Source organism: Hylobates moloch, unplaced genomic scaffold (genome assembly GCF_009828535.3).
Source record: "Hylobates moloch isolate HMO894 unplaced genomic scaffold, HMol_V3 SCAFFOLD_17, whole genome shotgun sequence".
Taxonomy (NCBI): Eukaryota; Metazoa; Chordata; class Mammalia; order Primates; family Hylobatidae; genus Hylobates; species Hylobates moloch.
The window spans coordinates 17,873,567-17,886,708 of NW_026652292.1; the positions used below are offsets into that span (position 1 = coordinate 17,873,567).

Here is a 13,142-nt window from a genome sequence, read left to right on the forward strand (position 1 = left end):
CAATCAAAGGGATATCAACCAAAGCTGTATGTGTATAGACCACATTTTCTTTGAATGGATGTATTTGTTCTCATAGGACTATTGCTTCCTTAAACAGTTCATTATATCCATGCTAGTATTTCCACCAATATATTCCCAGCACATGTCACAGTAATGAAACCTAGGTCCAAAATAAAGAAACTTTAAAAATAAACATGATGGAACATTAAAGAAGACATTTGTTCTGCAACGTTCAGGTGAATTATCAGATTCCAAATTCAAGAGGGTTAGAACATATGTCAGGAAAGATCCCATGGGAATGGGAAAGAGTTGACAAAAACATGAAACATTGTGTTACATTTAGTTATTTAGCAAAGCAGATTTAGATATTAAATAAGAGAATTTCATCAGAGTATAGATGGGTGAAGATCTTCTTGGTATGAGGAAATTAGCTACCTTATGTGATTCTAGGCATAAACACTGCTAAAGTATTCTCTGGTATGAACTTAGAATGCATACATTAAGAAGTTATAATAAGAACATAGGTGTTTTTACAATAGTTGCTGGTAGGAGTTACTTCCATAAAGTGTCAAGAAATGTGAAGGGTGTGAGCTGAGATCGTACCTACTTACATGCTAGTCAGTTAGCCTGACACAGTGTTCTAGATGCTGGAATAAAACACAAGTCTTCTGAGTCAAAGACAAAGGATTTTTTACTTACATCACAGCAAGGAGCATCAGTTCTTCTTCAGATTTGTTTCCTTCTACCTTAAGGTGAAGAGGAGTGATGTGGAGGCCCCAGGTGGTGTGCAGCACACAGTGGGTTTGTGCCTCAGCTAAGGAATCTTAAATTTAGGGGGCCTAGATCTTTGATAATAAATTGTAAGGAAACATGCCCAATCTCTGTATCTGAGAGTATCATTATCCTTATTAATACTATACATCAAATAAATAAGTCTTTTGAACCTAAGGAAGACACTGTATCTTCCAAGGCTGATTGTTATACAAACATTGCAGAAGAGATAGTCTGGAAGAAAATAAAAAATTAATGCCTCTGCTCGCAAGATATGAAGAAATGCAAGAGTTTCATGAGAAATTGTGCCCTAGCATAAATATCCTGAGGAGAAGAATTAAAGATCTGAAGAAGTCCTGGTATTATTGTTCACAAAGGGAAACTGTTCCGTAGTCTTAAGGTATTTTACAATAGTTATGATTAAAGATGATTGATACCACTGTACTTCCCTGCTCACAATCCATTATCTACATATCAACCAAAATACTCCTTTAGAAATTGTACTACATCACTCCTGTTAAAAAGTTAGTTTCCATATCTTCCATTGAAATTATGATTGATTTTTTTTTTTTTTTTTTTTTTTTTAGGAAACAAAGGAGATTGACTTCTCATGGCCTAAGAAATCAAGTTGGCTATAGATTTCCTCTCCAGCCAACTCCTTTAATTTCCACTTTCAATACCTATGTTGACTCTATTTGGAACTTTAGCCAGTCCCTTAAGCTCACTCTGCTACTCTTCCCTATACCTTAGGGCCTTTAGGCTTGCCTAACTTCCTGCCTATAAATTATAGCCATTCCCTCTTTTCATGTTAAGCTTCATTCATCATTCAGTTGACAGGTTAGATATCTCCATCTTTAGGAACTGATCCTAATTCCCCATTCCAGGACAGACACATCTCTTACATGCTGGTTGGGCAGCATGTTTATTCTTTGTTCCATTTCAGTTCCATTTGAGAACAAGAAATAGGTCCTGACTACACCTGTAATGAGATCATCACTTGCCATAGGAACCTACAGGAATGGTGTTTACATGCACACTGGTTGAATGAATATGTGAGCTCCAATTTTGTGCCTGGAAACATGCTAAACTTGTTTTAGTGGACTCTGTCCCTCATGTAGAAATTAAAAGAAAATATTACCACTTAGATTTGAAACCTATTATTATGCCACATTTGTTTCAGATCTCTTTTTAAGACATAGACATTACACTTACAGTCTTTGCTTTCTATCTGATCCCACTTCTTTTCTACCTAACTATAGATTCTTTCTCAACTATAGATTTCAATTGTACTAAATATTTATACAATTCTATGTAGTTTCTAGTTGTTCAATAGCTATAATTATATATATGTGCTATATATACATATGTGTGCATATATATAATTAAAATTAAAATTAAAATTTCTGAACATATATGTATAGCTACATAGATATCATTAAATTTCTACATATCTCTATGTGGTTCTATATAGTTCTCTATATATGCCAAAACTATAATTTTATTTTGATATGAATTTCCTAATTATTTTTATACATATTTATTTTCTTTTACTGTTGCCTTATTTTGTCTAACCAATTTTTTATTTTTTTGTAAATATGTTATTAATTTATTTCCGTATTTTGAAATTACAGAAGCATTTTAGTCATAATTTATGCATTTTTCATTAGTCAGAGTAAATTCATTTTTCTGATTTATTTCTCAATTCATTCACTATCTTTTAAATTTTTGGTTCTCAGGCTTATCATGAACAACAATATGCATCTCTTTCTCTCTCTCTCTTTTTCAGAAAAATCTGTTTCTGTGCCCTTGCTTTTTGCCATATAGCAATTTGGGAGATGTCACTAAACCAATGGCTTCCTGATCGCTCGTCCTGGTTTGGGGGCTATGTCTGATTTCTGTTGTTTCTCTCAATACAGACTTTCATGTGAGAAGTTGGCACAGAAAGTCATGTGAGAAGTAGGCACAGAAAGTAATAATTTTTTTCTGGATTTATTTGTTTATATTCTGGGGGCTTGTAAATGTCAGTTAACTTACATAGGCACAGAGAAGGATAAATTTTCTTCCAGTTTTTTTTTTATGTTCTGTGGGTATGTAAATGTCACTTAACTTACATAATACAAAGCCCAAGCACACAAGACCCTGCAGTCCAGCATTTTCTGACTCTTATTCCAATGTATTTTCTGACTCTTATTCCACTGTATTTTCATTTTAATTGATCTCCAGAGTACATGAATAAATATATGTATATAAGCATGTGTATATGCATGTATGTATACAGTTTGGTAGGGCTATTTTATTTTTAATTTCATCTTTATACAGTATTATCTATAATTGCTTTGTCTGTGGAGGCAAGACCATTTGATTCTAATATATTTACATATGGTATTATTAATTCTCCCGAGGGTACTAAGTCAGTGATTGTAATCATGGAAAATGGATTTAAGAACTGAGGCTCAGGAGGTTTAGGGGCTGAATTTATGGAGGACAACCAAGACTGTTAACTCAAGTATATGTTTTCAGCTACGTGTTAATGTTTCCATCCAAAAGAATTGCTGCTTTTTTCTATCCAAGATAAATTATTTCTGTGTTATTTATAATTTCTATACTCAAAAATTGTAAAAATATTCTTACAAAAATTTTAAACATCTTTACCACTATACAACCATCCACAGACTTCTCATACTCAAGCTGCTATAGCTGATGTAAACTTCATTTGCATAGTTAAATGTTAAAAAATGTAGACACAAACTCTTTCAAAAACATGTATATACTTTTTAGGAGAAAACCTATATGTGAGTTCTGACACTAGTAACGTTGTGAAATCACTTAATTAAGACATTTCAAATATAATAGGTAATTATTGGCCAGGCACGGTGGCTCACACCTGTAATCCCAGCACTTTGGGAGGCTGAGGAGGGCGGATCACCTGAGGTCAGGAGTTCAAGACCAACCTGGCCAACATGATGAAACCCTGTCTCTACTAAAAAATACAAAAAGATGGCCAGTTGTGGTGGTGGGCACCTGTAATCCCAGCTGCTTGGGAGGGAAGGAGAATCGCTTGGACTCTGGAGCTGGAGGTTGCAGTGAGCCGAGATCACGCCATTACAATTCAGCCTGGGCAACAAGAGTGAAACTCCATCTCAATATATACAGATATATATAATTACAATTATATATCTATATATATAAAACAGATATATATAATTACAATTATATATAAAACATATATAATTACATATATAATTGCAATTATATATAATTACATATATAATTATAATTATATATATAATTGTAATTTAATTCACCAATTCCAGCTAAAATTATCTTTTATGAAGAACTTTTCATTAAGAATGTGGGATTTGGCCAGGCGCGGTGGCTCACACCTGTATTCCCAGCACTTTGGGAGGCCGCGGCAGGTGGATCACCTGAGGTCAGGAGTTTGAGAGCAGCCTGGCCAACATGGTGAAACCCTGTCTCTACTAACAACAACAACAAAAAAAAACTAGCCAGGCATGGTACAAGAGCGAAACTCCCTCTCAAAAAAGAAAAAAAAAGAATGTGGGATTCAACAATAGCAAAATTATTCTGTTTTTCTGAATACATTCAGAATTATACCTATGTAGGTTAAACAGCTTGAATTGAACACATCTTTAAATCGAAGTCAAATTTTCATTGTAATATTATCAAATTTAAATTATTTTAAAACATAAATTTTTTATTGGAATAGAAAAAATGAAACTGAAACAAAAGTACACGGATCAACATATGATTCCAGTCTCCTAAGAAAGCAAGTTAAATAACCTCTGCCAAATTTTAAAATTCTTTGAAATATGGAAAAATATGATTTTTTCACAAGTTTCACATATTTAATCATACGAAGTATATTTGAATTATAAGACAGGCTGTTCTAATGTAAGTAAATGTACAATAGTCAGTTAAATGCAATTTGTCATACACAAACATGCACAAATATTGATTCCCATAAGCAGAGCTGACATAGGGCCACTTAAAACATGAGAGACAATTAAGCTTCAAATGTTCATATAAATCTTATGGTTTTGTGCACATTTTGATACTTTGTTATATTTAAAGATGTTTAGGGAAAATGGGAAAAATGCTTTTGGCAGGTTGTCATTTAGTGACTTGCATTTGAAAATCTTCTCCCAGAAGTGAAGAGAAAGGGAATTCAATGTTTACTTCAAAATGTATGTGCCACTGTTTTCTGCATGTGATTCTGAGGCAAGTGTTAAATTCCAAATAGCAGCATATTCAGATAAACATAATCAAATATACAGTTTGGAGAAAGAAAAAGTTGATCCTAATCAGAAAATTGCACATACCGTATGGCTTAATGTTTCTCTAATGTATGAGGAATGACTTATATGGAACCTTGAGAAATGTACCAAAGAGGACATCTAAATAATGAAAAAACTTCCATAGTTACTAAATTATGGGATTATTTTTAACCACACAGTACAGAAGGCTAAATAAAAATGATTCAAAAATTTCCAAAACACGCTACATACTTGTGCATATCTTTCTACCCATATTTTGGACAGTGCTTATAATAACAAGAGGAAATATAATTTGTAAAGCACATCTTGATAGCCTTGCTCATACAAGATGATTGCAAGCATTGCATTTCCTTTAGTAACTGTCTCTAGGATATATTTTTCATTTTTTCCTAATTTGAATATTTTCTACCTCCAAGCAGTGGCAGCAGCTCTCATAAACAAGTTTGTCAGCTAAGATTTCTCTTAAAATTTGCCCAAGAGCATATTACATGTACATTTCTTGTTTAAAGAGAAGCTTCTGAATAAATTCAATGAAAGTTATTTGTACATATGGCTCAATTTTAAATACAAGCTATTCCCAGATCATCACACAGTAGCATCAAACTGACTTTGAATGCTGATTTGCAAGATGTTTGTGAGTATATAAGAATAAAGCCTATTACATATAAGGTCAAAGCAGAAACCACATAGATAAACAAATACGTGTATATATGTTCACCTTCATTGTCCTTCAGAGTGAAGTTTGGATTTACAGGCAGGTGTTCATCAAGAAAGAAGTTAAACCTTGGTCCATTGGCAAAATCATCTTTATCAGTGGCACTGATGGTGTGAATAACCTAAAGAAAAGACAAACACTAAATCGTAAATTTAATTTTGCTTGTTCTCTTGATTTTAATTACATTGTATTATTTCTGTTTAAAAATATTTTTAAAAGATCTTTTCTTCCAACTTGAGTTATTTTTTCAAATTCAGGTCATAAAACGATCAATTAAATTGCTGTATCCTACATTAGATTTTAGGAAAAACATGGTATATAATTTCTAAACATTCATAACACTTTATTTTCTAGCATTGCACACACATTGATTTTTTCTTTCTTAATCAGCCCTGGTACTGTGGTGTCAATTAGATGCAATGTTTTCACATGAACACCTGTTGGAGGAGACATAAAGTATTGTTTGCACAGCTATAAATATCTCAGTGTTGATTCAGAACAGCTTATCACTGTATGTTGGTCTAAGTAGTAAATGCAAGAACAATGGAGTCTTGGTTTTATTATTTTTTTCAAGAGGCCTTTAAGATCATGATCTAGTCCCTGTATGTTACAGACGAGGAGCCTGAATCCTGGAAGGATGGTGATGTGCCCCAAATCTCTAAAATAATGGCAGAGGCAAAACAAGACCCTCAGTGATTTACGAATAACTTCTCCTCTCTAGTGCTCTGGAGAAAGCAATTCTTTAGAATCTGGACTTAATGTACTCTAAAAAGCAGAGTAAGTTAGAATTTATGGTGGCCTAAGAGAAGAACATGCATTTCAGTAAGTATGGCCAGTCTGCTCTTAAAAAGTAAATATCAAAATAAACAGACAAAAAGATATTTTCCTCTTTTGAAAATTATTATCGTAATGCTTAGGTGTCTTCATTGAACTCTTTCCTTAGAAAAACGAGAAACAAAGAGAGAGAAGATAGAGCTGTGAAAACAGTATTTCCTGCTTCTGAAATACATTGTGTCCATTTTAGAAACTAACATCATTTCTTAGAACATTATACCTAATTTCAACCAGTTCAATATTTTACAAGGGACGTAATTCACCAAAGGATATCAGAGTTAAAACTTAAATTTCTCTCCATATTCTGAGCCCATTAGTTTGTCAGAAAGATGAGGAGGAAAATAAAAGTGCTGAGAAGTGGGGGTGAGTGAGAGTAACACCAGAAAAGCATGTGTTTTCATGAAGTGACAGTGAAGAAAGTCCTTCAGGATACAGAAGAGATCAACTTCATCATTATGTTTACTGGGCTCACTCTTTCACCTCCTTTCCATCGCTGCTCGAAAGATACATGTTTAGCAAGATCCTATGTGCTCCTTACCCCTGCCTCCATCTCCAAATAAGTCTCTATCCTTCTTGATTTCCCACCATATTTATTTATAAGCTGAAAATCTTATTTTTTTTTATTTGAAGTACAACTAGTCTCCGGATAGATTGTTTTTCCCCTTGTTTTCACTTAGAGTAGGGGAATACATTGATGGATAATCAGATGTATTGTGACAGTTCCAGTGCTGCCTCATCTGAGGAACATACATACATTGGCTAGACATTAGTTACTTAATATAAAATTGAAATAAAATGTCAATATTTTAAGTCTTTTAAGGGTTAAATAAATATTTAAGCAGGTATCACATAGTCCCTCACTTCCTCCAACACATACAAATATATAATGTTACCTCTTTTTTTCCCCTTCTTTATAAAACAAATGTTCTCTCACCTTGCTCTTGAATTTTAGTGATTCTCCAGTGTGTGACCCTATTTTCTCCATCATACCTCATAACGTAGTGATACATTTGCAAGTTTACTTTTGAATCGAAGAATCGAATTTTGGAGGAGATTAATGAAGAACATTTCATTTGAGTTAACTGAGCCAGTTTATGGTTTCTGTTATCACTGCTGTGGGATTACTATTTTCTTTACCATACATTTCAGTTAGTATATAAATTATTTTAATTATTTCTTAATCTTTTTACAAATCTGAGCTTATTATACCTGTTAAACTCTGATATAATTCCTACTGTATTGTGTTTGTAAGGCATCTTTTTCACTTTTTTACAGATAACTTCAAATGCGAATTAAACAGAAAGCTCACATTTGACAATCATGTTTTCTTAAGAGAGAAACTCCTTGTGATTTTTGCACATTGATTTTGTATCCTGAGACTTTGCTGAAGCTGCCTATCAGCTTAAGGAGATTTTGGGCTGAGACGATGGGGTTTTCTAGATATACCGTTATGTCATCTGAAAACAGGGACAATTTGACTTCCTCTTTTTCTAATTGAATACCCTTTATTTCTTTCTCCTGCCTGATTGCCCTGGCCAGAACTTCCAACACTATGTTGAATAGGAGTGGTGAGAGAGGGCATCCCTGTCTTGTGCCAGTTTTCAAAGGGAATGCTTCCAGTTTTTGCCCATTCAGTATGACATTGGCTGTGGGTTTGTCATAGATAGCTCTTATGATTTTGAGATACGTCCCACCAATACCTAATTTACTGAGAGTTTTTAGCATGAAGGGTTGTTGAATTTTGTCAAAGGCCTTTTCTGCATCTATTGATATAATCATGTGGTTTTTGTCATTGGTTCTGTTTATATGCTAGATTACATTTATTGATTTGCATATGTTGAACCAGCCTTGCATCCCAGGGCTGAAGCCCACTTGATCATGGTGGATAAGCTTTTTAATGTGCTGCTGGATTTGGTTTGCCAGTATTTTATTGAGGATTTTTGCATCGATGTTCATCAGGGATATTGGTCTAAAATTCTCTTTTTTTGTTGTGTCTCTGCCGGGCTTTGGTATCAGGATGACGCTGGCCTCATACAATGAGTTAGGGAGGATTCTCTCTTTTTCTATTGATTGGAATATTTTCAGAAGGAATGGTAGCAGCTCCTCTTTGTACTTCTGGTAGAACAGCTGTGAATCCATCTGGTCCTGGGCTTTTTTTGGTTGGTAAGTTATTAATTATTCCCTCAATTCCAGAGCCTGTTATTGGTCTATTCAGAGATTCAACTTCTTCCTGGTTTAGTCCTGGGAGGGTGTATGTGCCAAGGAATTTATCCATTTCAAATCAATGTGCAAAAATCACAAGTATTCTTATACACCAATAACAGACAAACAGAGAGCCAAATCATGAGTGAACTCCCATTCACAATTGCTTCAAAGAGAATAAAATACCTAGGAATCCAACTTACAAGGGATGTGAAAGACCTCTTCAAGGAGAACTACAAATAACTGCTCAATGAAATAAAAGAGGATACAAACAAATGGAAGAACATTCCATGCTCATGGGTAGGAAGAATCAATATTGTGAAAATGGCCATACTGCCCAAGGTAATTTATAGATTCAATGCCATCCCCATCAAGCTACCAATGACTTTCTTCCCAGAACTGGAAAAAACTACTTTAAACTTCATATGGAACCAAAAAACAGACCACATTGCCAAGACAATCCTAAGCAAAAAGAACAAAGCTGGAGGCAACACGCTACCTGACTTCAAACTATACTACAAGGCTACAGTAACCAAAACAGCATGGTACTGGTACCAAAACAGATATATAGACCAATAGAACAGAACAGAGCCCTCAGAAATAATGCCACATATCTACAACTATCTGATCTTTGACAAGCCTGACAAAAACAAGAAATGGGGAAAGGAATCCCTGTTTAATAAATGCTGCTGGGAAAACTGGCTAGCCATATGTAGAAAGCTGAAACTGAATCCCTTCCTTACATATTATACAAAAATTAATTCAAGATAGATTCAAGACTTAAATGTTAGACCTAAAACCATAAAAACCCTAGAAGAAAACTTAGGCAATACCATTCAGGACATAGGCATGGGCAAGGACTTCATGTCTAAAACACCAAAAGCAATGGCACCAAAAGCCAAAATTGACAAATGAGATCTAATTAAACTAAAGAACTTCTGCACAGCAAAAGAAACTACTATCAGAGTGAAAAGGCAACCTACAGAATGGGAGAAAATTTTTACAATCTAACCATCTGACAAAGGGCTAATATCCAGAATCTACAATGAACTCAAACAAATTTACAAGAAAAAAACAACCTCATCAAAAAGTGGGCAAAGGATATGAACAGACACTTCTCAAAAGAAGACATTTATGCAGCCAACAGACACATGAAAAAATGCTCATCATCACTGGTCATCAGAGAAATGCAAATCAAAACCACATTGAGATACCATCTCACACCAGTTAGAATGGCGATTATTGAAAATTCAGGAAACAACAGGTGTTGGAGAGGATGTGGAGGAATAGGAACACTTTTACACTGCTGATGGGAATGTAAACTAGTTCAACCATTGTGGAAGTCAGTGTGGCGATTCCTCAGGGATCTAGAACTAGAAATACCATTTGACCCAGCCATCCCATTACTGGGTATATACCCAAAGGATTATAAAACATGCTGCTATAAAGACACATGCACACGTATGTTTATTGTGGTACTATTCACAATAGCAAAGACGTGGAACCAACCCAGATGTCCAACAATGATAGACTGGATTAAGAAAATGTGGCACATATACACCATGAAATACTATGCAGCCATAAAAAATGATGAGTTCGTGTCCTTTGTAGGGACATGGATGAAGCTGGAAACCATCATCCTCAGCAAACTATTGCAAGGACAAAAAACCAAACACCGCATGTTCTCACTCATAGGTGGGAATTGAACAATGAGAACACATGGACACAGGAATGGGAACATCACACACCGTGGCCTGTTGTGGGTTGGGGGGAGCAGGGAGGGACAGCATTAGGAGATATACCTAATGTTAAATGACAAGTTAATGGGTGCAGCACACCAACATCGCACATGTATACATATGTAACTAACCTGCATGTTGTGCACATGTACCTTAGAATTTAAAGTATAATTTAAAAAAAAAGAAACTCCTAGTATCTACATAAAAAATGAGGATTTGATTATCATGTTTTGTTTAACAATGTCCCAATCATCTTGAACTCTTATAGAATTGTTGATAATGTATCTAAGCTTCAATTTTTATTAATCGTATTTCTGAAAAAAAAATTTTCCAAAAACTAGAATGTCAGTCTGACATTGTCCAAAATGCTATAATATTTGCTTGGTCTGTGCTCCGTATTGGCATATTCAATTTTTCTGTTTTACAAATCACCTTGTCTCTTTCATCATGTAATAGAATTTGCATTCATTGTTACCTTAGACTTTCTTTAGAAAATATACCTGAGAAGTTAACATGTTTATGGTTTTTAGAAGTTATAAACTTCTGGCAGATATCTAGATAATTGCCAGGTTTCCATCATCAATATTTTCTATCCCTTTGTCAGAATTGTGATTTATATCCACTGTGTTACCTTGCTATCTCTTTGTCCAATTGCTTTAGTAATGTAAAATCCCTAAGAATATCTTTTTTGATTCCTGTGTCTTCTAATTGAACCCAAATGTTATTTATCATATATACATGATCTAATTAGTATATAGAATGGTTATCTATTTTTAAAGATATCAAATAAATGATATTACAAATTTAGTCTACATTACAAAAGCAAAGGGTGAAAAAAATAGACAGTTGCTACTTATAAATAATTACTGGGGAGTATTTTTGATATCTACAAATAAATGTATCCACTTTTAAAAATATACTTTCACTTGTCTGTTAATACTAGAGTACTTTATTAGGGAAAAGTCAGTATCACAAATATATAAAATTTGTCTAATCTAATACTATAATGTTAGTTTTGGCAAATGAACTTGCTTGGCTTAAGCATTTTAAAAAGGAAGTTCGTTCTTTCTTTCTTTCTTTCTTTTTTTTTTTTTTTTGTGTGTGTGTGTGTGGCAGAGACTCACTCTGTAACCCAGGCTGGAGTGCCACAGGCACCATCTCTCAATCTCAGCTCACTGTAACCTTCACCTCCTGAGTTCAAGTGATTCTCGTGTCTTAGCCACCGAGTAGTTGAGATTACAGGTGAAGCCACCATGCCTAATTTTTGTATTTTTGGTAGAAATGGGTTTTTGCCATGTTGGCTAGGCTGGTCTAGAACCCCTGGCCTCAAGTGATCTGCCTGCCTTGGCCTCACAAAATACTGGGATTACAGGTGTGAGCCACTGTGCCTGGCCAAGAATGTTCTTAACTCAGAAATAGAAAACCAAATACCACATGTTCTCACTTATAAATGGAAGCTAAACAATGGGGACAAAGGAACATAAAGATGAAAATAATAGACAACAGGGACTCCAAAAGGGCAGAGAGTGGGAACAGCCAAGGGTTGAAAAATAACCTGTTGGGCACAATGTTCACTATTTGAGTAATGCATACACTAGAGGCTCAATCCCCACCAGCATACAACATACCCATGTCAAAAAATGCCCATGTAACCTCTCAATCTAAAAGAATTTTTTAAAAAATACATAGTGTCCTGTTTAATCAATGCATCTGCTTCATAATATAATCTTTAATAGTATCTGCATACATTTATTTGATAACATCAACTTTTTTTATTTAAATGAGCTTGATTTTTGACAGTAAAGAATTTCTATTGACCTAGTTAATTTTTTCATGCAAAGTTATATGGTTAATAATTGTATGTGGTGGAAGCAGACAATGTTATGCAATAAAATTTCTTTTATGTGTTACTTTTGTACATTTATTTCTAATGAAAGAAAGAATACAGAGGAAGTTTAATATGCATAAAATAGAATAGACTATTTTTTCAATGTTTCCACTTCAGGCATATCTAAATTTTTCTTAATTCATTCTACTTTGGGAACTGTCTTCACATTTCATGCATGCATGCCTTTCTTTTTGATATTTTTCTCAGGCAATATACTACAAGATTTTTTTTTTCAGAACAGGAAAATATATTAACTTAGAGAACTATATTGTTGCAGTTTACATTAGTATCACAATTTACCTGAACTCTGCTGTTATATGGGGCTTAAACTTTCATAAAAAGCCAATCTCTTTGCCATAGCTACATGCTGATACGTTTAGATGTGCAGCATTCATAATAGAAATATCCGTAATTTGAAAAGCAATTGTCATTGAAAGAGGAACTGTCACACAGCCTGGCAATACAAATACACTTCAGAAAACTGATTTTGCCAATTGTTGTTTAAATAGAGTTTCTTATTCCAACTCTGCATCAGAATGCATCGGATTTCTTCAAAAGTGTTTTCAATATATGGTTAAAGAAGCCAAACACTACGAAACTAAAGAATACAGATTCGGGTCATTTCACTCTGTAATGGGTTAATCTCACAAGCAGAGCACATACACTGGTAATGATTTGTCTAAATGTGGGTGCCACAA

General features: G+C 34.2%; 1 protein-coding gene across 4 annotated transcripts in view; it reads right to left on the reverse strand.

Annotated features, from left to right (window-relative positions):
• CDH18 (cadherin 18) overlaps positions 1-13,142 on the reverse strand; it is a 356,371-nt gene that overhangs the window by 28,381 nt on the left and 314,848 nt on the right. For all 4 annotated transcript variants that reach the window (XM_032136147.2, XM_032136148.2, XM_032136153.2 and 1 more), the window contains exon 9: positions 5,785-5,902. In XM_032136147.2, coding sequence (XP_031992038.1) covers positions 5,785-5,902 — 118 coding nt within the window. The remainder of the gene's footprint in view (positions 1-5,784; positions 5,903-13,142) is intronic.